At 41.1% G+C, this 27,269-nt stretch overlaps 1 protein-coding gene across 2 annotated transcripts; it reads right to left on the reverse strand.

Moving 5' to 3' along the window:
• Window positions 1-8,951: 8,951 nt before the first annotated feature.
• LOC147873160 (kelch-like protein 10) lies at window positions 8,952-26,079 on the reverse strand. 2 transcript variants are annotated; one of them, XM_087352533.1, is made up of 10 exons: window positions 25,918-26,079; window positions 20,299-20,489; window positions 18,809-19,057; window positions 17,174-17,453; window positions 15,338-15,574; window positions 14,343-14,515; window positions 13,867-14,027; window positions 12,873-13,028; window positions 11,738-11,945; window positions 8,952-10,318 (listed from the first exon to the last, which is right to left on the reverse strand). In XM_087352533.1, exons 2-10 carry the CDS (start codon window positions 20,484-20,486, stop codon window positions 10,051-10,053), a joined length of 1,920 nt encoding a protein of 639 aa, XP_087208659.1. In that variant the 5' UTR covers window positions 20,487-20,489; window positions 25,918-26,079; the 3' UTR covers window positions 8,952-10,050. The 2 variants fall into 2 exon arrangements, with proteins under 2 accessions (XP_087208659.1, XP_087208658.1); XM_087352532.1 differs by lacking the exon at window positions 25,918-26,079 and adding an exon at window positions 24,712-24,964.
• Window positions 26,080-27,269: the final 1,190 nt, after the last annotated feature.

A 27,269-nucleotide genomic window follows, 5' to 3' on the forward strand; every position in this document is an offset into this window, starting at 1 on the left:
CAGAATGATACATTTTCTGATTTACCTGTGCCAGAGAAATCGAGAATATTGTATGATGAACCGTTTCTATAACAAAGTTGCACTTAACTGGCTATTTCAGACATTTAAAGAGTGAATCGCTGAGCACAGTGGATATTTCTGACACACAATATAAGTGTTTTTGTTTTCAGATTTCAATGTTTTTTATTTTTATACCATGTATCAGGAACACGTTGCTTGGCTTTTTGATCACCCTGTATATACTAATTTTATTTGTCACTTAGCCTTCCAGTTAAATCAATGCCATTTAAAGAAAGTTGTTTATGACAAAGGAAAAGTGTGTTCACATAAGTGAGAATGTTGACCAGGAGCTATCAGTCAGTGCAAGCCGAATTTTGGCCGTGATTAGGGTTTTGGAGATGTATTAATATTGTGACTTTATCTAAATCTGAAATTATTCTATTTGGTTTACTATTTCCCTACTCAAACCCAAGAGATTGATTCTGAATGAGTGTGCATGGCCTCTGGCGCGGTATAAAACCCCGTAAGCCAAGAAGATATTAAATGGCCTCTGGCGTGGTGTGAAAACCCGTAAGCCAACAAGAGATAAATTGAAGAGATTGTAATGTATCAACTTACAACACAGTGGTGTATCTTGGATGTGTGAAAGAGAGTGTGATACAATAATCAGACTATCTGATTTTTTAGTAATAAGATGTATCATGACTTTGTGTGGTAAATTCTATCCACATATTGTATAGTTTCATTTGGTTGAAAAATTAGGAATTTGGGGGAAGACACATTCCTGTTAGTCACATGTTGGGCATTTGTTTTTTGTGTAGGAATGAGTATTTATTTTTCCCCAAGAGGTCACATTTATTTCAGAACAGGCTGTAGAAGCCACACACCAGGCAGCGCTCAGCATTCTCACACCCTGACCAAACTGTTGTCTTTGCATGACTTTTACTCAGTTCCTTCCTTTGTCTGAAGAAACTGTGTGAGGTGATGTGGGACCTGCACTTGCAGCAGAAATCCTAACACCAAAATTTGTGCTGAAGAACCCCATTTCAGTTTGTCTTATGCCTGGTGAGGTACTGCCTATTGGTTGGCTGGCTGACAATTAAGTTGTTGCTCATCCTTGCTAGTCCTCCAAAGAGGAGGCATATATTTAAAGTTGTAAAATACATGATAGATCTGTTTTGTGTGAATTTCGGGAAAACATTAATGGGAGTCTATCAGCACATTTAGTCTACAGAAGGAAACCATCAGTAGCCATAAATTGTAAGTGATTATAGAAGTCTGTTTTGTACAATAAACCAGTTCCTATGTATGGGCTTGTACACTTTCTCTGATCCTTACTGTCAAAGCTCTTAAGGTATATTAGGTTTCCCATATTTTTCATTCAACATATCAAACTTTCGAGGCTCTTTAAGGACTCTCATAGATTCACAGGTTTGATAATTTTGTTGGTTAATCAGAGCACTTGAAATAAATTGTTTCTTTGTTCTAGTACCATAATGTCAGAAGACGTATAGTACATTGATCTGAATCATTCAAACAGAGATTTCTTTGAAACACAGGGAGTCAGATGATGTTCATAAGAACATAAAACATGCTAATGGTAAGAAAGTGAAAACTGTTCCTGGCCACTACACAAAGAAGGTCCTGGAGGTAAGACTTACAGTGCAGTCATACAATTTTAATCCTCGGAAGCTGTCGTATATTGTGGTGTGGTGCAGAGAATGAGTAGAGAGAGCTATTTGAGCTCTGAATTATGACAGGCTATGGACAGAAGGAAGCCAGGATGCTCGGAGATCTTTCTTGCTCAGAGCATAAAGTTGACTGCGTGCACCTAGGAACAAGTTACAACACCAAACCACACTGACATATTCTTGTTAGAGTGAGGAGATACATTACTATTTCATAGAGAATATGACTTCAGGGATTAAATTATTTGATCAGTTATTAGGCAGTGCCTGACATAGATAATATTCTCATACACCTTTAGAGATACAGAAAATTAGGTGTATTATGGAAACTGTTAGGAAAGATTGGATTTAGCTATTCTAATGTCTTGTTACCCTCTGTTCCTCGGTGTGGATGCTGTACTGTGTTTGTGATAGTAATTCCTTAAAAATGACTGGATGTTCCCTGTACTCCCAGATTCATTTTCCAGTTTTATTTGTTTATTTTGTATCCGAATACCATTCAAAGTAGAAATCATTAAATAGGATAATATTAATAACATTGAGATAAAAGAGGAGGTGGGATAAAATTTAATATAGAATAAATATGAAAGTAAATTTACAACATATACAAAACTATATGTGAATCCAATATCGGGCATGAAGAATGGCGTAATTTTCATATTGTTTTGTTAAATTGTGTATGGTTTGAATGATGGAACAGCATACCTTTGCACAGTAATGTCAGCACGACGAACTCCCAGCCATCGCTAGCTTTCCTGACCGGATTACGCTACTCATTGTAGCTCCCCAATTTCCTCACGATGCTGGGTTGGCACCTTTCCCATACACAGGTCGAAAGCTCGTGAGAAAATTTCTTCTCCCCAGAGACTCGAACCAGCGCGCATTCCGTCTCCGAAGCACGATGCCTCAGACCGCGCGGCTATGGCGCGGGACATTGTAATGTATATTCTTGTGTTTTCTAGTGAAATGTTCAGGCATCTAACAAATTGCATTTTGATTAGTGAATTAAGTAAACATTCGCTAACCCCCACCCATAATTCTTGAAAGAAATGAGCTCTTCAAAATATCTCTACTTTTATGTTTATGTAACCTGTTTCACCAAAAAAAGAGTTCCCACTCCCTCACAAAGGCAGACTGTGAAAAATAATATACACAGCAGATGCACACCGAAGGTTGCTTAGGATAATATTTGGACCTAAGTGTAAAGGAATGGTAGAAGGCTGGATGAAACTGCTTACTAGGATTTATACTTCATAAAATATTATCAGGATAGTCAAATCAAGGAGGATGTAACATTAATGGAGATGACAAGAAATTCATGTAAAATGTTGGTTGAAAGAACTCAAAGGAAGAGACCACTTGAAGACTTATACATGGATGGGACAATTTTATTTGAATGGATCTTAGGGTAATGGTTTGGGGGGTTTGAACCAAATTCAATTGGTTCAGGACAGGGACCACTGGCTGACTTGTGAATTCAGTATTAAACCTTCGAGTTCCATAAAATACAGGAATTTCTTGACTAGCTGAGTGCACATTTAGTACCCAGTTGATTATGTTTCAAGATCACAAATTAATTTACAAAGATTCATGTATGTTCTTACTTGGCAGAAGAAACAGAATTCTCAACAAATGCAAGTGCAGCGTCAAGCCCCTACATTGCTGTCAACAACAAACTTCTTAACAATACCCAAAAACTTGTTGGATTCTGGAGACTTTTCATCGCCAATCTTCCGGAACAACTTTGCTGCCTCTTCATAGCCACTGAGTCTTGCTTTCCAGAGCTGAAAAATATAGATAAATGAGTTGCGGAGGTCCCAAACATTCACTTTGCGTCCTGCTGTGCCCACAACACAGACTCACTCATTGTGTGTACCTTAAGAACACGCAACATAGAAAATAAATCACTTTTTATGGAATGAGAGACAGATGAGTCACAATTCTAACAAATCAAATTTTCTCTTTGTTTAATTACTGAAAACACCGATAAGTCAGACATTGAAGTGTTTAATGCAATGAAATGCAATGGCTGAGGTGACAAAATGACCCTGAATTGCACATTTTTATGAATTTTTGTGATGTTAAAAATTTTGTATTCCTGCTTATATTTTTGAATCTAGATTTTGTTAAAGTGACTGCAAGTAGGAACCAAATAAATTATTTTAAATTAATATCTGGACAGGAAATACAGAAGTGTAAAAAAATTTAATCTTACTTAATGTGGCAATCATTTAATATTTCATTTTAATGAAACTCTCATGTTGTATAAATCACACAGTTTTTACTGTCCCCCACACACCGTGGACTCCTAGGATCCCACAATTTTGCAGTTGCATCCCAACTTCCTGTCAACATGCCATTTACTTCAGGAAAGTACTCGAATTGAATTGTCATGAGTTCCAACTACGGTTCCTATACGACACAACACAATTACTGTTACCAATAAACACAGTTCAAACTGGGCACCATGAAAAGAGTATAATGGTATCTAATGCTAATTTTTTGGAAGTGTTCTTACTGACATACAGCACCTTTTAATGCTTAACTTAAAGGTGATATAATACGCTGGTCGTTATGCATTACCTGCCAGTCACATATCTACTTTCAGTGGCATGAGATTAACACACGAAAAACATTGATTCAACACTAATTTATATATTTTTTTGTGTAAGATGGGAGCCTTCCCAACAAAATGAACCTTTAGTTTCAATTCTTATAACAACTTTTCTATCCCCTTTTGTAATTGTTCTGAAGGAATGTGTGCGTGTATTCACATGCACACACAAAGAAAATATCCTGAACTTCGAACTTTAACAAATATTTCATCAAACATGACAGATTTACACGTGATATTGTAACATCACCAGCAACAGTGAGGCCTGTAGCCTCCTCTCTTAGAACCTCAACTTCACCTTCACGAGTTCCAGTGCCATCTTCATCACTCGGATGTAGGAGTTGTGGGGGTGGAGGGCAAAGCTACAGGAAACTTGTCAAGGTTGAGAACTGGTCACTTAATTTCAGCAAAAGCGCAGATGCAAGCATAAATTGTAGGGTCTTCTTTGTTTGTGGCTTCCTTCACTTGTCCCTAGAAATAAATACGCTCTCAGCTGAATTAGATACTGAGCATTGAGACTGCCAAGGGGCAGCTTCAGATGCGCAAATAAATTCAAGATGGCCCACGGGGAGACCAAGAACAAAGCTGCAGGAATGATGACAGGCAGAAAATAAATACTCTAGATGGAGACACACAAAGAATATCACCAGACCTGACCCAACCCATATTTAAAAAATTCCCATTCTTTTTCCTTGTAAATTAATTTATTTGCTAAAAAGTTAAATACCACAAAGAAACACACAGAAATCCCATCAGATGCTAGCAAGGTGGCTGGTGGAGCAAAGAATTCACAGAAACAATTTCAGAGTTCCTCACTGCAAAGCATTCTTTTAAGAAAATTCATTTTGCCAAAAGATGAATGAACCCACTGCTTTAATTTTCTAATGCGTGTCACATGAGCTCTCAAATGCACTATGTACAAGTACTTACCTTATCTCAGTCGCCCTGGGATTTTAAAATCTCTATTTATCAATCAAACAACGCTTTCAACTATAAAACATCTCTGCTCAAAAAGGTACCTAAAAAATGAATACGTGAACTTGCCTTCTCAACTCTATCCTTCAGTTTGGACATGAAGACGCTAAAATGGAGGTAACCCAGTGGATGCTTGGAGCTTGCCTTACATTTTTTTTTTGGTACTCTTTGCACAAATGGGCCTGTGGCCACACTCCCTGTAAAAATGTTGTTCACCAACTGGGTTCTGCCCAGCATGAGTGATCCAATACCCATTGCTACTAATTTTCATAAGAGGAAATTTAGTTTTAACATTCACGTGGCCAGGATTTGTCTACACAGTTCGCATTCCCACACCGGGACAGAACCTTCAAATTTGATGGAACTGTAACACAATTTTAGCTTCATGCATAATATCTCCTGTCCGTTTCTAAGCGCATTTTACCCAGATAAAGATGTCTGAGTGAAATGTCAGTTCTCTGGAGAGAAAGATTCTTTGTCCCTACGTTTCATCGGATGCACAGAATATCAGGTGCCAGGATGATCGTGATAGACTGGGAAGAATATGCCTACTTCAAGACATTGGCCTCGAGGGACTGAGAAAACCTAAAAACTAACTCCAGTTAGAAAAGTTGACCTCTAAATTATGACGAAGAGCTGTCACTACTCTACAGCATCAGGATTACTGAAGTTGTATCAGCGCAGACACAAACTGATTAAATGACTTATTAACTGCTACAAAATGCATCTTATGATGGCACATACAAATTTATTTCCTGACTCCGTTGCTGGAACTGAGTAAATTCTACATTCTTTTTATTTTATTGCTAACATTCGGGGATGACAACACTGAATTCTTGAGTGCCTCTGCGTAGGACCTCAATGCTGCTTGTACGTGCTGGCACGTCGCTGGAGTCTTCTCCTGTCAACACGTAATTACCAAATATTTCTATGTCCAATCGGACACTACAACAAGACAGCTGAAAATTCTGAATCTGGAGTCTACGGTTTCGAAACAGGGGTGGAAAAAGTGATAAAGGGAGTGAACATATCATATAAAAACAAATATGACATCTCCATCTTTTCCTATTCTCCTTCCCTGTTTCTTCTCCGTACATTTTATTCCTTCGCCGTTGTCTGTCTCTGTTTTCCAATGACACGATTCGAATTCAAAAAAAAAGCTACACAAATAGAAAAGTTACTTTATTAGAAAAGGCATCGCGTGCGCCCCACATTTCTGACTACGGTTTACGCCGCGCTCATAAGGAAGTCGGCGTCCGCTGAATTTCCAAGATGGTATACAAAGTATATAAGTAACGCCTCCGTCAATCCGGATTGGGGCCTCTGAAGTGGCACGACGTTTCTTTCAGGCTACTAGCTACGAACTGGGCGTTCGGGCTTCAATTCTTGGCAGGACGTGGATTTCTTTCCCTTTGCCACAATGTCTGGGGACAACCTAGAATCTAGGTGAAGTTATTATAGGTCCATTAACCTAATTAATCAATCAGAGATTGTAAGAGAAAGTAAATTCAACAGCATCTTCTATGTCACTTTAAATTTACCCTGAAACATAAGAGTAAGTTGTAGGATAATATTAAAATGGATTGTAATGAAGTTAAATGTTAGAGAGTGGGTTGAATTTGAATAAGGATAATCTTGTGAACACTGTGATGAACCTTTGGATTCAATGAAAGGCGGTGGATTTCTTGAGTGAGTAAGTTGCTATCGGATTCCGATGAAGGACTCTGATCCATGCAAAACAGAAATTAAAAAGTAGGAAGAAGAAATAGACACAGTTTATAGTCCTTTTAGTGCGAAAGAATTTCGTATGTAATCGCAATAAACCTTCGTTAGACTCCGTCTTTTGTTTAGATAGTTCTAGATGATTTCCAGTTATCTGAAAAATGTGCAGTAGAAGCCCATACTGACGATGGTTTTGAAGTGGCAGGCTCTAAGCCTCTTTTACAGTCAAAATTTCTCTCCAGATGACCAATATTCATGGGCCATTGACTGGTAATCATTATATCATATATTAATTATGAACCGATAAGTTGACAGTCATTATAAAACAGCATAGTTAAAGAATATTAACTTAAAATTCAAAGGAAAACGAAGGTGACTGTCTTTTGGATATTTTGTCATGCAGTCTGGCATTAATTTATTTCATTATTTACTGAGACGAGACAACAGATTTCCCGCGAATAAACTTTGTGTTGTTGGACCAAAAATGACCATTTGCTAATTACATGCCAAATCAATATACGTCGTCATTACATGCGCTGTACGAACAGGAAGTGGAAGTGTTGACACTCGCGCTATCTGTGTCTGCGAGTTGAAACTAGCTGCGTGCGTGGTCTACATCAACACTCTCCTGCCATCTGACGGACGAAGAACTTCGGGACGTTATTAATTTTTCTGTGCTTGAGGAAGGAAAGATGGAGGATGACGAATGTGTCCTTGGTTGCAGCGCCGATCAGTGGTCAATCCAGAACGAAAGAAATTTCGTTCTTACCGCCGTGAGAACTTTAGATTCTGCTGGTGTCCTCGAAGAAATGAAACTGTTCTGTCTTGTAACACAATGGACTCGGGCGGGAATAAATGACGTGTTATGTTAACCACGTCCTGGTTACTGGCGCATTCTGGTGAGGTATTGTCCAGGTACCAGGCAGTTATAAGGCGTAAAGTTTTCTTTCAAGCCCGGCTTATGATCTGTTAAGCTGATTCTGTATTTGATTTTATCTCGGAAACATGCTCTGAGTTCCCCGTTTGATTACAGCTGTCTCATATTTTGTGCTTATTCATTAAAATTCCTAAAAGTACCTTACAAAATACCGTTAATAAATAAATAAATACATCTGTTAACTGAAAGCATGGCATTTGAAGAGGTTGTGTAAACGTTCACTTCTTCTTTGCTTTGTTGCCAAGATGGGATCGGGTTCGATGAACGGATTAATGAGACTCTTTTGCTGGGTTTACGGGGTTTAATTAAAGATCGCCTCAGCTGTGGCTTTAGTTATTTATTTTCAGGTGATTACTTATTTAAATTCTCCGCGCGATATTGGTCAAAGTTAATGTAATACACCGACGAGTCCGTGATACCGTTTCAACTTGCAACAACTGACGACTCCTCTCAAAAGAAGTCTGCGTCTCAAATATATTAATTTCTCCCACTCATTCCGAAATATGAAACTTTGTAACATCATTGGTTCGACTTCCCTTAGTTTTGTGATTGGTGGAGTATTTTAAATTTAATTCAAAATAACTTTTCTCTGATTGGTCGGTTCGATACCCGAGGTCAACTCTGACATTTTACAACGCGTGGTGACGTAGGTCACTTATGCCTACTTTTGCATGAACCCAATTAATAGGGGTCGGACCTCCCAGGGGTGAAATACTACAATGGCCAGTTAAAAGAAGTTTCGAACTTCTTGGATGTGGATTTTTCGAAAGGACAGCTGACATTGCTTCGTCCTTGATGGGCGGTCATAGTCCGAGCTCGACCTCATGGCTAGACGATCACAGTTGGTTCTTCCTCAGGAACATGGCATAATTACCCGGTATATTGGAGCAATTCAGCCAAATGTAATTTTGCAATTTTTTTAAATACCAGACGTAGTTCAGAAATCGATAAAAAATTCACAGTCTGTTGCCTTAATAATGACGTTTATGTAAACGATGTTCATGAAGCAAGAACATTTAATCATGACGGTTTCGTAACTCGAAACATGTCGCCACAAGTGGATTTATTTATTACAAGACTCAAGGTGAAACTGCTGTATATTGATGAATGGTAATATTTTAGATAAAATTAAACGTCTGTAAAATAAATAATTTCCATAAGACTTCTTGGACAGAAAATAACGAGGACAAATAATTTTTCCTTCTTTGCTGCAAAATTATTTCTTTTTTTATTTTCTTTTATAGATCCTACATCAATTCCTAGTTTTCTACATTATTTTCGTAAGGAAATTAATTAAAATTAATGTGTTCGTCGTGGATGTAATCAACTGCAAACTACTGATTTTCCTGTGCCAGTCCAGGTTCGTAGTTCGATTCCCGAACGGGCTGAAACTTGAGATGATAAGGGTAAACCAGGCTTTGGCGTATTAATCCTGTTTATACAAACGAAGGATAATATTATATTTGGAACGCCTTACGTCATCCAAATGTGATTGATTTTATGAATTTTGGCATTGATTAATGTATTGGATTGGAAGAGAGTAGCGACAATCACTCGCTTGAACGTCTTTCCTCGAGACCTTCCGTGACACTCACAAAGCTTTTGCCTCGTAAAAGTTGTTTACGAGGCGAAAACTTAAGCCTTTCCAGATATGGAATGAGGTTTTCCCTAGAACAGTCGCCTCACTGCGACTGGGACCAGAATATGGCTTTTCGGAGCGTTTCCGACGTTATGGGGTGATTTTGGGGGACGAATCGGATCGCCATATTAAATACTAAGTTTAAGTTGCGGGGGTATTTATAGCGCGTTTGTGTTGTTGCGGGGTCTTTAAAAGTGTCGGTCTTCAAGTCGTGCAGACGCGTTCTGTTCGCAAAGTTTCAGTACATAAACAGCCGATTCATTCCACAGCCTGAATATCAACATAATTGTGTCTTTGCATCAGTGTGTCTCAATACGTGAATAAATTGAGTGATTTCAACAACAACAACAACTGTGTCGTCAAGAATTGCACCAGCTCAGCGACTTCGCTGCCCTCCCGCGAGCGCCGCTCCAATTAAGGCCTCTTCGTATTTTCCCTGAGAGTCGGAGATCCTCGCCCACCGACTGACCCTATGTCAAGGTATCCTGAGAAAACCTGTAACCCTCTCCGCGCACCGAAGTAACAAACGTTTTAACCGCACCAGCGCCGGCTTAGCTACTGGGTTCGAACCCGTGGCTACATCCGCAGAAGGACGGTTACATTCCGAATCCAATATTTTTTTGAATTTCTCTTCCATCGATTTGTCTCTGTGTTTGAAGGCGTAGTCGCTTGCATTCGGTAGGTTCTCGATGACACAAGTCGACATCTTTCTTCTACTAACATTCATGTCTGCCGCCTTGTGCCTGCAATTTGAAATATTAAAAGTAAAAACAAACCCTCTTTCATCGTCCATTAGTATAATCTACACTCAAGACAATTTTTACCGCATTTCGCGGACACAATTACAGAAAATATGTATATATATATATATATATATATATATATATATACTTTTACATTTGGGGTTCTAAAATATCAGAGATTTCGGTGTAGAATAAGAATAAAAGAATTATCTTTGGGAGTCGTAAAATGTTTTGCCCTAAAAATATCCATGTCTGATGGGTTGGCTCTGCCTTTATGTAGGATGGGAAACTGCTTGAAGCTAAGGGCACAGCTTCCACCGAAATGTCGTTGCTTATAATTTGTTTCCTGACAACCTAAACAGAAATTCCCCCAATCGGAATTCAATGCACGATTGCCTCACCATATTTCAGAACAGTTCCCACGTGATCTTTCTTGTACTCAGATGCACACAGAACATGGGCCAGCGTCCTATTATAAGGTAACACATTTTATTACATCGAAATGGAAGGAGAGGTTACCACTATTTTAAAAGGCTGTCAAGTGACTTGTGTTCTGAGCTAACTGCGTTTGGTACACTTCATTAAGCCATTACTTTCGGTCTGAATAATAAATTTAATCACACGCTTTCTTTCGAGAGATAAGCGTGTCTTGTTGGAGACATGCGTCCATGACAATATTTCCCTCTTTTAGCAATGCATTTTGAAAAACTTTTTGTCCTACCAAAAATAGTTCTGGAGAGGTTCTGATAGACGTAAAACAGACAAAAACCAATATCAAATGGATTTCCGGCTCTTCCTCAAACAAGTATGAAGAAATTTGTCTTCTGGGATATTTTTGGAGCTCCTTACTCACTCCGTCAACAGATGGCAGGAGACTGCGTGGTCAAACACGCCAAGAGACAGCCATTTTGAAATAAACTTCCATCATAAATGGGAACATGGGGCGGTACGCGTCGTTAAACCTGAAACTGGCCTAAGACTTTGATGAAAGCCGAAGATTATGGCGATGCTGATGTGCTGAACGCCAGAAACTTCCTGCCCAAGAGAGTGCCACTGATCAAAGAAACTTAGTCAAAGAACTTCTTATTAATGCATTCACAATTTACGTCTGATTAGCATTTCCTAGTCATTCCCCGTCTGCCTTAACCAATCAGCTTGACCGCAACTTCGCCCTGCCGCCTTTCATTCTACCCCCTTCCTCTCATCCATTTTTCGCGCCCTTATTCGAGGCCCTGAGTAAGCAGTAAGAACTTCCGAAACGTCGGTCAGTTTCTACGTCACTACACGGCGCAGCATCTGCAAGAACGTGGATATCTTGACTGGTAATGATTCAGTTCCTAGAGCTTCTCGAAAGAAACAGTTTGTGATTTTACAGCCCTGAAGAATCATACAAAGAAACAAACAAACAAAGACACAAACCATTGATTTTCCTTGTCACTGAAACATGAGACATGGGAGAGGAAGTCTTCCCCGTTACGATTTTCACCGATTACGAAGATCGTGTCGTCCATCACTTCTAAGTGGAGTTCATCTGAATAGTAGTTCATGGCAGCGATCTCGGTCCACGTGTCTTCTGCAGGGTCATATTTTTCGATACTGAGCCTGCCTGATGTCTTGTTGTGTCCTCCTGCACAAACACACACAGTAACAGGTCACAGGATATAAAAAAAGCTGCCAAAGGGAACTTATCCTAACCCCATTCAGTGGGGCCTATCTTCATATGTATTACTCTGAGACCTGGCCACGAAATTTGTGGCTTTTATGGAGCCACAAGATTCATTACCTTATTCACAAAAGTCGGTAGTTGGCCTCATCTCACATACTCTAGATCCTTAAAAACATTTTAATAATATCCTTCTTTTTACGCCAATGTATCACAAGTGGTATCTTCTCTTCAAGATTACCAATTAAAATTTTCTAGATGTTTGTATTTCCCGAAACTTCAATGCTTCTTACAAACGGATTTATGCTCTTAAAGTTTGTAATTCCGTAAACGGAACGGATGAATTAAATACAACGAGAAAATTCATTTCCTCTTGCATTGTCAGTATTAACACCAGGAACAGCTACAATTTCATTTTCGTACTTGTAGCATCAGGAAATTGCGTGCGAATGTAGCCTTAAAATCAACACAAGATGCAATGCTCAAAACGGCGTTAGGAAACAAGTGACGAAAATCAAAGACTACGAAGGGACTACTTTAAACCATCGGCTTTTTGGGGATAACAGCGGCAAACTGGAATTTCCTTGCTACAAGAACAAAATATTTACCTTTAAAACTGCAACTGTGTGAAAAATGGGGCTTACGTTAGTTGAGATACCACAAGAGATTGTGCGATGTTAGTTAGTTAGTTAGTTAGTTAAGTGTTTTTTTTTGGAAAATGTAATCGATACCACGAATCGGGGTTATAATCACTTACTAACTCTGTAATGACGGGAGAAGAATGCTGTTCATAAAATCTCAGTCACTCAAAAATACCAGGAAAACATTTCACGATATCAAATTCTGTAAGAAGGATAGATGAGCATTACTCAGAATGTCGGGAGTTCTCACCTAGGACGTACAGACAGCCGTGGAACGCGACGCAAGAAAGAAACCAACGTCTAGAATGCATTGGTGCAACGAACGTCCATCGGTCGCTGTCCGGGTCATAAACTTCCACCGAGTTTAGAAAATCATTATCAAATCCACCAGCGACGTATATTTTGTCTGTAAAAACAAATTAGCCATATGACACAAACTTTACACATATTTGGTGTAGGCAGAGGCGTCAAAATTGCTCCGTGTAGAGCACAAACATGGACAATCCCTAATTAAATTTGTAAATCTATTAATGTCCCACTTCGAGTCACAGAAAGTCTTTGTTCATCTGTTTCGAATGCAGACCATCGGTGTGTCAAAGGAAGCGAGTTTAACTGATAAAATTTAATATAAACAGCATAAAATTCTTAAATTAATGCATAATTTACATCTACTGTAAAACGAATTTAATTAAATTTGGTACCAGAAATGTGCGGAACGAGCTGCTAAAAGGTGCTCTACATTTATAATACAATGTGCTAATTACATGAGATTATTAACCGTCTCAAAAACATATTACATCTGTATTATTTGAGATCCAGTTTAATAGTTTGATGGTTGTTTGAATTCACTCCTAGTTTAAACTAAAGAGGCAGAAGACGACGCACAGAGACAGCTTACGAGAGCAGAAGAAACCATCACGCACTCAGAACTTCAAGCCGTTGCAGTCTGTGAAATAACGAAGTCCGTAGCACGGATAAAAGAAAGGGATAATGAAAGAATATGGGACGATGGAGGGAGGGAAACTAAGTTCAAGAGCGAAGAGGAATGCCTTAAGATGAAGGCATAATGTTCGCCTGAAACTTCGGCAGAAGCCAAACGACAGCCATCTTCGTACTAGCCACCGAGATAACCTCAAATACTGCGATTCCTTCAACCGTTCTTGCGTTCTTATACGCGGACAGACAGACAGACGCCTCGCCTTCTGCACTAATTCACAAATTTCTGTTTCACAGGATTTACGTACCATTTAGTGCAGCCGCACTTGCATTGTATCGCCCTGTGTTCATGGGAGCGATCCACGACCACTGGTTCGTCTTGGGGTCATATCTTTCCGCCGTTCTGAGATAACCACAACCGCCCATTGCGTACACTGCACCTCGCAGAACTGCCACACTTAAAGAGCATCTGAAACGAAAAAAGTCACGTTCTGCTATACTCATTTTTTGCTGATTCAAATGCATTTCCTCTCGCAGAACGCAATTGTTCGCTCGTCATTGTTAAATCTTAATTCAATTGAATTAACAAGCAAATCGCATTCTTAAAACCAAAATTGTCTCAAAAGTCCTCCGACCTATTCGCACCTTGCACGATGCTCCTGTATGTGAGTGGTTCAATTTTACGTCCCCTGCCCAGATTTATATATTGACTAAACAGCGACTATTAGCTTTTGAAGAAGGACTCTGTTCCAAGGACTTCCTCAGTTACCAAGCTGCATCTTACCTGCATTCATGCATAGGCGCCACCTCGCGGCATGTCTTCGTAACAGCGTTGAAGCAGAAACATGAGCTTAAATTTTCAAAGCCGTTGCCGGTACCACCGATGACGTAAATGTCGAAACCGACCACTGCCGTGCCATGGTCCATTCGACGACCGATCGAGTCGACCCCTTCCACCTGCAGGAACGACATGTTATGGATTTGTGTTTCTTTGGGTCATTCTGTCTACTAAAGTGAAGTCCTTACATTAGAGTCCAAGAGACCAACCACCGGAGCAGAGGTTCAACCCCCAACAGTGGACCGAAATTGCTACACCGTGGTGGGTGGCACTCGACAAAGACCGTGAGAAATTAACTTGGAGCGAAGGTGGAAACAGGAAGACCCGAAGAGAAGCTCTCGTCAAGTTCGACAGACAAACGTAGAATCAATTTCTTATCAACAGCTGACTTTTCAGGTTCGTACGATGGCAAATACAGATCTGGTTTTTGGGTTTATCGCCGGAGAGATGGAGGCAGTACGTCCCCCACCCCACCCCAAAGCCTTCTAATTCACGAGGCGTGACCACGCAGATGGCCGACATCGACGCTGATCAGTGCTTCATTTGTTACGTTGAAATCCAAAGACGATCAACGATGTCTAAAATCAGCAGACAGGTTGCCATGACAGTTGAAGTAGGACGCTTATTGTAAACGGTATTTAAGGCAAACTTCAGATCCGTCGTTGAATCTTATTAGAACTTACATTTTACACGAGACTCAGCATTTGAGTAATTTATTTATTTATTTATTTATTCTTTTTAATTCATGTCTTTGTAGCTTCTCTTAAAAATTGTGTTCAGTGCAATGAAAATTAGCGAACACGAAATAAAGAGGCTAAGAGGTCCTTGTGATTAAGCTTAAATAAACAATTAGTAAAAATAAGCAACAAAAGAAAAGTTACTTTCTCTCGGAGGCGTCATTTAACAAGGCACGGTAAGTGTAGAATTTTTACGCAACTCACCACATTCCACCGGTCTGCTCGTGCGTCGTAGGCTTCGATCACATCTGTCAAAATTCCGTCGCGACGCCCACCTATAGCAAATAGAATGTCCTGTGGGATTCGCGGGCGGGCAATCCTTGATGTCATGAAGTCTTTGTCGTCCTTCGACAACCTTTTCGCGTCGTCCAGGAATTTGAGCGTCTCCGAGATCAAGGGTCTGCACGCCTTATTCTTCCTCACGTACGGGTGTTTTATTACCTGTTGAACAGTTCAATGTGAACCTTATGAACTTTTAGGAAGGGATGCCATGTTCCATTGCAGAGGAGACAAGAAATTCACACATAATTTTGTTCTGAAATCACCGAAATAGACTGTGACATATACAGGATAAAATGTTTTTTGGTTTATTTAACGACGCTCTTAACAAATGCACAGGTTGAGGGGAGAAGCGAATCAAGGTTAAATCGATCTTAGAGAAAACTATTGAAATGTGTTTCAGCCGAAAAATAATACTTCAGTAAGGGTTGCATTTTGAGTCACATTAAAATATGTAATTTTTATCTCGTCTCTCCCGAGCGAGATGCACATTCTTTTTGATTCGATAAGTTTAATTAATCGTCGAAATTACGTAGCATCTAAAGACAATTATGACAATTAGTTGCTTCGAGTTTCAAGGGAGGCAACCTTCTGCATGTTGATGGTTGGGTGGAAGGCCCGTCTACACAACAGCGTGTGATTATGGGCTCGATTCTATTAAGAGCCATTCCATGTTTCGACCTTAATTGGTCATCATCAGGTGGATCTCTTTAAGTATTCAAAACTAGTAGATAGGAATGATAAGTTGTAAAGGCATTTGACGCAGTTAACATTTTCATGAATCCGTGCGATTCTTTCACGAATATTCGTAAGAGGCGAGTGGCTGAAATTACAGGGCATTTGACCTTGGATAGAAACTTTTTTCCCTCTCGGGTTAAAGCGCATGGAGAAATGGAAGAAGGAATATGGCTGCTTCGTGAGATTACGTTTAAAATATTTGAATGTTAAATCTGTCTGTGAGTCTGAAGCCCCTGGGGTAATTTATTCTCAGAGGTAGAACGAAGGCTTCTTGTTGCACTTTTCCGATATTTGTTGTCCCTATGTGGTCAATCAGCTGAATATTTTCACGCTAAGTGTTCATCGTCGGAGATGCTTGAAATTATTAGAGCATCTAAGATACGCTTCTTACGGCAGTAGGAACTTTGGTTAAGTTGAACGCTGCATTAGAAGACGTGATTTATCAGTTGGAGGATTTTCCTGTTCGAGCTGAGTGGACGTTTGAATGTAGTTGACGGTGGAATGCTGTGGTTGAATTAAAACACGTAATGGATCTTAATATAAGCTGAGACTTCAATCAAAGATTGTGGCACAGACGATGAATATAAGACGATTATTATCTCCAACCACATTTCTGCATAAAAGGACGAGTCGAATATTTGTTTTGCACATACACACGCGTATGCGAGCGTATTACCAGCGGCATACGACAGGAAATTATTGCAACCATGGCAACTAAGGGAATCTGGGGATTTCTTACGCAGGAAATTTTGCGCGGAATAAGGAATTCAAAATATTGTACAATTTTCACGATGTCATTGTAACATTTTAACCAGAATTGGAATATGTCAACAGATTCTGTTAAAACGTATCAGTATTAAATCTAATGAACGAGCTGGAACTGCGGACAGACAGACGGGCTTACACGTGACGTAGAAAAAGGCTCAAAATTTGCATTAATTAGTTACGAAAACGTGTGAATATGGAATTGAAAATGCGGGATTTACTTCCAATAAACATCCACGATTTCAGGGAGATACTGACCTTCTCGTTGAAAAACGTTTTGTCAAGTAATCCCAGTCTGACGCCCTTCAAAAGGTCCGCGATGTGACCTTTCCTATTGTCCGGGTCGTGGTTGATCCACCGGAGAATGCACTCCCACACAAATGTCTCGTCCTTCACGTTCAGTTCATCGGCCTCGATTATCGCTTGCAGCTCCTCTACACGCAGTTCCAGCAGTTCTTCGCTCTTCTGAGACACTTCCACGAATTGGCGCAGAACGAAGCGACGAGCACGAGTCTCAAGGTCGGCGCAGAAGTGAGACCTGCGACAGCGAGGGTAAGAGCCGTCTCAGAATCAATCTCCTTCGAAATCTGACACATTGAAATACTGAAGCAATAACTGGATTCTGAAGTGCTAAAACACCACAGTATTTCGCCTGAAGTTTTTACCTTAGCCGTTTGAAGCCCGAATGAGCGAGACTGAGAGCCGACACGTGGAGAGGCAACGCTGAGAGACGCTCCGTTTAACCGGGGCAAAATAGAACGTTTTCGGCTCTGAAGGTACCCAGGCAATGCCCGCTCGTCCTCGTGATAAGGTTATAGGTTGAAACAAGGGCACGGCGTACGCAAGTGAAGAAGGCAGTGAGGTGAGGAGTGTAGAATTTTGAATTCTAGCATTAACTTTGGCGGAACGACGTTTTGGTAACTGCGTGTGTTAATCCCGTGAAACCTCGTGTAACCGGACTAAATGGGGGAACCAAGTGTCTGATGAGCGGGGCGTAGGGGAACGTGGACATGGAATTGAACAAATAAGTTGAGACTCAATACAGATTTTAGTCGCTAGCGAATGATGCGGGCGTGTCGCACGCACCAGCCGACGGCGAGTGTCACTCGTGAGCGCAACTCGAGGGAGTCCCTGAATTAAAGTAGTGAATTTATAAGTCATTCTGTCCATCGCATTAACTGGAGGTTCCGGTGTGATTCTGCCGATGTCAGTTGATTTGCTTGCTGTGTTGTCCTGTACAAGAAGGAGTAGGAGTTCATCTTCTACGAGAACCAGCGGGCTGTTTCTTGTCTTTGCCCGATAATAACGAATTCTCTAAATGTCTTGAAGTGTTCATAATAATCAGCAAAATCTGGGGTGAGGTTAGGTCAATGAACTGTACCGCGTGGACATCGATTTAAACACTCTCCCCGGTGGAATCCAATCGCAAACGATCTGGTTGAAATTCGGTCGCTTAATGCGGGAATCGGATAATCGAGGTTCGGTTAACGGAGATTTTGCTGTACGCAGAAAGATGTGGGGCTGAATGTTGATTTTGGTGTTGGGAGGTTTATGTAAGAAGCAAAGAATGCCGCGGAGAAAGATAGAAAGAAGAAAAGGAATTCGAGAGGAAGACAGATTTAAGTATGACCCTGCAATAGGTCGTGATTAACGTTCCACATGGTGAAATTATTCATCTGCTGGTCATAATGACGATCAAAACATACGCAGTTAATCAGAATATTTAAATTACAGGCACATTAATAACAAAATGCCAACGCATAATAATTTGCCCAATTCTTGTTAAGAGGCTTTAATCTCCGACCCGGCACTCGGCTGCTCTCTTGAGTAAAGCTGATTCGCTCCAGCGACGAAGTCTGGCTTCACAGCAAATGACAAATGAACATCAATTACCTTGCGATACGCAAGATGTCGATACAGTTGTCGTCGTCCATCGCGTCCATGAGGAAGTCGCAGCAGAGTTCAATAACTCCTGGTACCCTCAAGTAGTCAGCCGTCTCGAGCAGCCGACACGCATTGTCGGAGCGGATGTCCAACTCGCGAGAATAAACATAATCCAGTATCTGGGTTATCTCCTCCGAGCTAATTCCGTGGAGGAGAACATCAGTCGTCTCATTTGTGTGCAGTGATGTGAAGAGAGTCCTGAAACGTCGATTTGGAGAAACGGCGAACAGAAAATTACAAGTCATGTGCATAAACTTTAAGTTTTTTTGACTCACGTACCCAAATAAAAGTATCCGTTTGTCAATGTGATGAATGAATTTTTGTTACCAGAATAATTAAAAAACTCCCAGAATGTGTACGAATGGGACCGGATTAACTGCGAGAGGTTCGAAAGCGGGCGAAGGCTTAAAAAAATTTAACCTAATAATCGGAAAGCAAGCAGCGAGAATATGTACTATGGAATAGCCACCCTCGTTTCTTACTTACCCTTGAATCCTTCAAGAGATATCTGAGGTTATAACAAATACTACAGATATTTTAAAGCCAACGCAAATATTTCAACACACATCGCAGGCTGTACATTCCACTAATTGATCAGTTCGTAATATGAAATATATTTGTTCTCTTAAAACATTTTCCCCATAATAAACAACTTAAAAGGAAAGCCGATGATTCTACGAGGCCTTTAAGAGGTGATCACCAACCAGGAAACAATTTCCTATTTCAAATTAAGGGATTTGCAGATCAAGACAAACGGAAAGATTTGATTGTCGGAAAACTGAAAAAGGGGCACAGCGTCTGTTGGGAAACAGAAGCAATAACTCGTGGTTAAAATTCATTTCTCATTTCGAGAAATCGCCGCATCTTTATTTAAAACACAAGCAAATTAACGTATGCACAAATTCTCGAACGATTCTCTCCTATCAATGAAACATTTCTCGCGAAGTTCTTTGTTATAGTTTATTTCAGACAGAGCAACACACAGCAGCTTTCAATGTTCCAATGTTCCGGGCATTACCAACTTTCTTCTGGACATCGTCGGTCGTCTTTATGTATTAAAACCAAGACGTTTTGGAAATGGAATGTTTCTATGTCTCCCTCCAGATCGATTGACTCTCACCTTGGTACAAGCGCACTTAAAATTTAGTACGAAAGACCACGTATGTCTTCTGGGATTTTGTCTCGTAGAAATTATCGGACGTTTCAGAGGTGCTTACTGCCTCCATCATCAAGAAAATAAGGCAGTAAGTACGTCTGAAATGCCACTCAGTTTCTACGGCGCCGTGGAATTTCATGACAACGAACAAATAACAAAAGACAATCAGCCGTATAAAAATACAGGTTTCTGCATCAAAGGGATAAAACATTTCGCGTACGAATTGAGGTCTGTTGTGTCCTTAATTCACGTGTTAATCAACCACGTCAGTTAATAAACAAACCTGAAATATTCGCTACGCATCGACAGAATCACTCTGTGGACTGGAAAGACGCCGCCGTCCTCCGACCTCAGCACCGCGTCACACAAGAAGTTCCTCTCTCTTAGTTTATTCAGACGGACCAACGCTTTGGTGCACGTGCACCTGACGCCATCTTGCTCAGGACAGCCGCTTTCTCGCTTAACCTGCATCTCCTGAAAAACATTCGATCGCATTTACAGGTTTATCTTCATACTGACGCGTGTGCACATCAACTGATAGTGACTGAGAGGGAACACGATACTGAGAAGGATATGCGGTCCTGCGAGAGAGTTGCTGACAACGGAATGGTGAAAATTGCGTAATATGGACCTTTATAGATCTCTTCACTAATTAATAAATTGTAGGCTATCAGATCAGGGGTGAGTAGATGGGCTGGGCATGTAGAACACATGACAGAGACACGAAGTGCAACTGTTTAATCGGTAGACCTGAAAGGAAAAGGTCACTTGAGAGTCCTATGAGTTGCTGGGATAATATTAAAATGGATCTTAGAGGTGAAGAATGAATGTGTGAATTGACTTCATCTGCTTGAGTATGTGGCTTGGAGGCGGGGTCTTGTATACACGGACATGAAACTTCATGTTTCATAAAGGAGAGATATTAGATTACCTAGGCTACTGTTACATTCTCAAGCTGAGTTTGTTTCTTTTTTATAGAAATGCCTGTTGAGATTCAATACAAAATGACAAAGCTCTAAATGTGACTAATCTACGAGGGTCGCTCATTAAGTAATGCCCCACATTTTTTTTCTCAGCCAATAATGAAGATAGAAAAGTGTACTTTTACATGCTTGAGATTTGATGTTTCCCGCGTTCGTGTACGGAGTTTCAAATGATTCCAACCGATAGCGGAGCTGTAGTGAACTGTTAAAATGGCGTCTGTGAACAACTCTCGTTACAAGCAACGAGCTGTAATTGAATTCCTTGTTGCTGAAAAAGAAACGGTGGTGAACATTCATAAACGTTTGTGTGCTGTGTATGGAAGCTGTGCAGTCGATAGGAGCACCGTTGGTCGCTGGGCTAAGAGAGTTAAAGCTTCAGGAAGTGAAGAAACCGAGCTCCGTGATCTGCCGCGCTCTGGGCGTCCTGCCACAGCCACCACTCCAGACATGTTGAACCGCGCGGATGCCATTATTCGTGAGGATCGGCGCATCACAACTCGACAATTGGCCCAACAGCTTTCAGTCAGCAATGGAAGTGTGATTGCAATTATCCAGGCTCTCGCATATTCGAAGGTGTGCGCAAGATGGGTTCCACGAAGTCTCACAGCAGACCACAGGATTCAAAGGAAAACGATTTCTTCTGAATTGTTGGAGCGTTTTGATGCTGAGGGAGAGGTCTTTCTGTCCCGGATCATTACAGGTGACGAAACCTGGATACACCACTTTGAGCCAGAGACAAAAAGGCAGTCAATGGAGTGGCATCATCCTCAATCACCGAGAAAGAAGAAATTCAAGACAACTCCCTCCGCCGGAAAAGTCATGATGACTGTCTTTTGGGACAGTGATGGGGTCATTCTTGTGGATGTGATGCCAAGAGGTGCGACCATCAATTCAGACGCGTACATCAGGACCCTGCAACCCTCAAGAAGCGTTTTCGACGAGTTCGGCCTCACAAGCATCCAGCAGAAATTTTGCTCCTGCACGACAATGCACGCCCTCACACAAGTCTGAGAACCCGGGAAGAAATCACCAAATTGGGTTGGACGGTGCTACCCCATCCACCCTACAGTCCAGATCTGGCACCCTCCGACTTCCATCTCTTTGGGCCACTTAAAGATGCTATCCGCGGAACAAGATTTGAAGATGACGAGAGCGTGATTCAAGCAGTGAGGACATGGCTACGTGCACAGGACAAGAGCTGGTACCGGCAAGGCATGCATGCACTTGTTCCACGCTGGCGTAAAACCGTACAAGTTGATGGGGACTATGTGGAAAAATAGTATGTGTAAAGGAAACATTGATTTATATTGTCACTAAATTTGAGCCATCTTGAATAAATATGTTCTGAGGAAAAAAATGTGGGGCATTACTTAATGAGCGACCCTCGTAACTAACTACCTAGACGGCTTAAGGAACACGAAGTTTCATCACCGAACTAACAAAAGCCTTCCACCGGTCCCTGTCCTAGGCCAACAAAATCCAATCTCCTTCAACTACTGTCTCCCACAGATCCCGCCTTAGATTATCCTCCCATCTACGTCTAGGTCTCCCCAGCGTCCTCTTCTACTCAGGCTTTCCAAAAATACCCGGTGCACACCTCTCGCCCCATCCGTGCACTCCACATGCCCCGCCCATCTCACACTTCTTGGCTTAATCTCCCTGAAGATGTGACTGATTTAGGCAATATTAAGTCATGCCGCGTGTTTGTCATCACTCGCTTCAAGTTAAATCTTCTTTTATGTAATCTACGTAGACATTACGTATAAAATATCAATGTAATCCATAAAGTCTTACATGCCTCTGCTCTGGAGAACCGATTTTTAAAAATTACGAAAAAATATGCCAGAGAAATTGCGTGACTTTTGTCGCAGATCCAGACAGTTAAGAAATAAATTTCGGAAAAAAAGGCTACGCTTTTTCTTAAGCATAAAATTTTCGAGTTCTTCTCTCTCTGTAGAAGTAAAAGTGCTTAAGAGCTTACGTGATTAAGGAATTTCCTGCGTAAGTTACAAATTTATATAAACCACGAGCGCAATACGTCACTTAAATTTATCAAATGAACGCGAGAATTACAGTTGGGAACAGTCACAAAAGCTCTAAGTTGTTCTAACTCATGCGCAGATCACTACTCAAACACTGCAATGTACACGACATTCTATGAAAAGTCGATTGGTACTCGGTTGTCGAAGAACAGCCCACTTTCTTTGCTGAACCAGAAGGCTCATCACCATGTTCAGAAAGCCCGCCAACGGGGTCTATCCTGAGTCAGTTGCATCCAGTTCGCTCCATCGAGTCCCATCCCCGTAAGGCCCATATTAATGTTATCCTCCCATCTACGCCGAGGTCTCCCCAATAACTTGTAAACACCCCTCCCCTGCTCACCCCCCTAACAACATCGGGTGAGGAGCTCGTCAATCATTTTCCTCTCTTATCTGTCCCACTCCCATTTTGGGTCCAGACATCTTCCTCAATACTCTGTTCTCAGAGACCCTCAGTCTATGTTCCTCCCTCAAAGTGAAAGACCACGTTTTGCACCCATAAATACTTTGCACTCAATAATAGCAAACATTCATCGGATTTAATCTGCTGATGTAGGGAGGTTCGTCGATAATTAGGCTTTTAAATCCGAAATAAGAATTCTTCTCAGTTCCCTAAAACGCTTTAATAATGTCGATGTATCAGGAATTGTAAAGTGTTCGAATTATTGTTCAGAATATAAACCCCACTTCTTAGCATCCACATATTTTTATTAATACTAGAGCAGGGCGCTCCTTTCGGAGTTCCTAGGGGGGGTTGGTCAAGTTTGTAAAACGCAACCAAACTTGGTTAGTCCCGAAGGGGAGTTAGTTTAGTGTCTCATTCAAGTGTTTTAACACCTGAGTAAGAAACTAAACTAACCCCCCCGAATGGGGGGTTTAAACACTTGACCAACCCCCTGAAGGGGGTTGGTTGCGTTTTAAAATCTTGAGTAAGACTCTAAACTAACCCCTGTGTATAAACAAATATAAGGTGATATAGTTGATGACGTCATTTTTTGACGACAACGATGGCTAATCCTTTCGGGGCGCTTCCTGTAATCTGATATTTTACTTCTTTACGTCGCTGTTCTTGGTCAGTCAACCTTCTACGTCCATCCCCACCCTTGCAAATCTTCGTCTTAAAATCGATCATAATAGTTTTCGTAATCGTAATATATCGAATGAGTATCAGTTTACCTTGTAGGAGTTGTTGGAGTTGGTACTTCAAATACTTGATAACGTCTTCTTTCACTTATCTGATGTTTTAAGCCAACTGTCAGTCAATAATCAAGAATGCGGTCTGCTGCTTCTGGAGCAGTGATCATGCGACTTGCTTGATATTTTTTGATTTCTTTGTTGTGAAGCGTTATATTTGTTTACTCGACATTGTTGTGCCGAGTAAACAAATATCTGTTGACATTGTTGATTGATGATGTAATTTATTGACGACGACGAAATCACAAATTTTTATAGTAGATTCTGGGCTACGAAACACGTTTTATTCCTTTAAAATTGTAAAATGTTAATTGCCTACTGGAATATTCTTTTATTATTAATGATGCCGTGAACAAACAGAAGCCAATCTAATGTTACTTGAAATTGTGTTAAAAAAGTTTAATTCTCTTACACGAGTTCACAAATGCAGATGAAAACGTTAAATGTGATGAACAATAATAATAATTAGGAATCCCTTACCTCAAACTTTGTCGAATAGCAAGTGACCACGACGTCCACGCCAAAGATCACAGACTTCTTAATAATTGTTATATAAGAAAAGAACTTGTGATGTTCTAAAAGGATTTCAACAGCACAAAATTATCTACTCTACGACGCACTTCTTCTACAAGCGACTCACAGCTCAGCTCTTAACAGAATGACGAAAGCGGATTGTTGATGGCGATAATTAAACACAACAATGCCGAGTAAACAGATGACGTAACAATTAGTTTCTTAGGTAACATAACCATTGTTGTCGATCCATATTTACATATTGTTGGTAGTTAAAAAATACAATGCGAATTACTCTAACTTATAATTTGGTTACATTCAATAATTAATTCTAAGTACTTTCCCTATAAGAAGAGAACGCATTTAAAAATAATGAGAAGATTGCAATTTCATTGCCCTTATTTAAAAATAACTTCCGGTGTCAGTGTACTTGATTAATTTTAAAAATTGATTTTTGAGTGGGCCGGGCTCTGGGTCAGAGAAAATGTTTCCTTCCTTCGAACCCCGGCAAAGATGTTTTCTGTTGTTCGAACAGCGACCACTAGGGACGAATGGCGCTAAGGCAAATTCTGTTCTTGTTCCTGGGAAATGATTCGACTGACTAAGGTCACAAGCCCGAAAAGCGTCTGAGACCCAGAAGATGAATTTGTAAGGACCCGTCTTATTTCATCCTTAGTAAATTCTGTGCACGAGCAGACGTTCGAATGCTGATGATTTATTTGATAATTGAGATGAGTACAGTTCGTGTGAAACACAATGTTGAATATATATAAGTGAGTAGACCAGCAGAGTTTCCCCCTGACGAGTAACGTGAAACGTCCGATGCGTCTTCGAAATTCACTGGTTATAAGCAAATCAACGATATCACCCCTGTGACGTCAGTGACGGCTTTTTACGTGTCGTCCCAAGGCGTGGTTCGGGATCCATTTAGAGGACACGATAAACCCCTGGGAACGCGACCCCTTGCCCCGTCAAAGTTCGGGCGTCCTGACCTCGGCAGGCCTTCTCTATTTAGAATATAATTGGAATCCTTTTCAATAAACTTATCTCGAGCAGATCCTGTCGCCCCCGTCTACAACAGCTGGAAATGGAAAGCCTTGCTTTCTGTCCAAGGTCCACAATGTGACTACTACACTTTATATAGTAACTTAAAAATAAATAGGAATCCCTTACCTCAAACTTTGTTCAATTGTAAGAGACCACGATGTCCACGGGCAGTTTCACAGATTTCTTAATAATTCTTATAAAAGATAAGCACTTGTGATTTTCTAAAACGTTTTTAACAGCACAAAATTGTCTACTCTACTACGCACTTTTTCCACAACCGATTCACAGCTCAACTCTTTCTGCAATAACGAAAGCCAAACCAACCAACCAAAGAAGCTAACTGAGGGCAGAGGCCTGCGCAAGCGCAAGCATCGTCCCTACCTAGGTGAAACCATTCCTGCGCACAAGACGCATTGCTGGAAATGGTAAACGGTCGTAATATAAGAACGGAAATTTTGCTAACGCTAACGGGGTTTCGTCGTGGCGGGAGCCTCGACCATTCAAACTGGGATTTGTTGCTGCTGATGGGAGGTTATCCTGTCAGGCAAGTTGTCGAAGGAATTTGGTTGGTTGGGTCTCTGGGGTATGAACCCAGAGAGGGAGGGGCCGTTTCGGCTGAAGGCCTCTGCGGCATGGGGGGAAGATCACTTCAGCTGATGGCCTCCATGATCGGGGGGAAGGGTGGCGGGCCGTGCCCCTATTAAGTTATACCCTGGCATTCGCCTTACAACTGAGGAAAGCACGGAAAACCTCAGTCAGGGTAGCCGAGTAGTCTAACCACTCGTTGTGCTGACTTGGCCGTCTTTTGGGGATGGCTTCGGCTGGCCTGCTGAACATCAGTCGCCCTCGGTTGCCCTTGGGTGAACTCTGGCAGCCCTCATTCGGCACGAGTGTCTTCCGAGTTGCCGAACTAAGGGGTTCCCCACACCAGCTAACCTCGAGTCAAACCTCTCAGTTAGTTCTCTGATGTGGTCGGCAAAGAAAGGGACCCCCAGATCCTCATGTATTTGCCTGTTACTAACGTACCAGGGCGCGTTAGTAACAATTCGAAGACACTTGGATTGCAGAACTTGCAGCTTCTGGACGTGGCTGTGGGCAGCTGACCTCCAGATCGGGCATGCGTAATCCATTATGGGACGGATGAGCTGCTTATAGAGTAGTACACCGTTCCTGATTGACAGGCCACTTCTCCTATTGATAAGCGGGCCTAGCACACCTAATCGTTGCGCTGCCTTCTTTCCCACCTGGTTGACGTGCGCCGACCAAGTAAGCCCGGCGTCAAGGGTGACCCCCAGATACTGCGCTGTACTGAGGCACAAATGAATGCGAAGCCTGGAAACTCTGATCCTCTAGTGCATGAAAACGTGGTCAAATGATGTAGCAGTTAAGTTGCATACTTCATAAAGCCACGTCCAAGCAAACAGTAAAGCTTGTGCGGAATGGAGAAGAGAAAACATCTCATATTCCTCCAGGTTTAG

Source organism: Zootermopsis nevadensis, unplaced genomic scaffold (genome assembly GCF_977971745.1).
Source record: "Zootermopsis nevadensis isolate Lab colony 2312 unplaced genomic scaffold, Znev_1.0 Znev_ptg000021l, whole genome shotgun sequence".
Taxonomy (NCBI): domain Eukaryota; kingdom Metazoa; phylum Arthropoda; class Insecta; order Blattodea; family Termopsidae; genus Zootermopsis; species Zootermopsis nevadensis.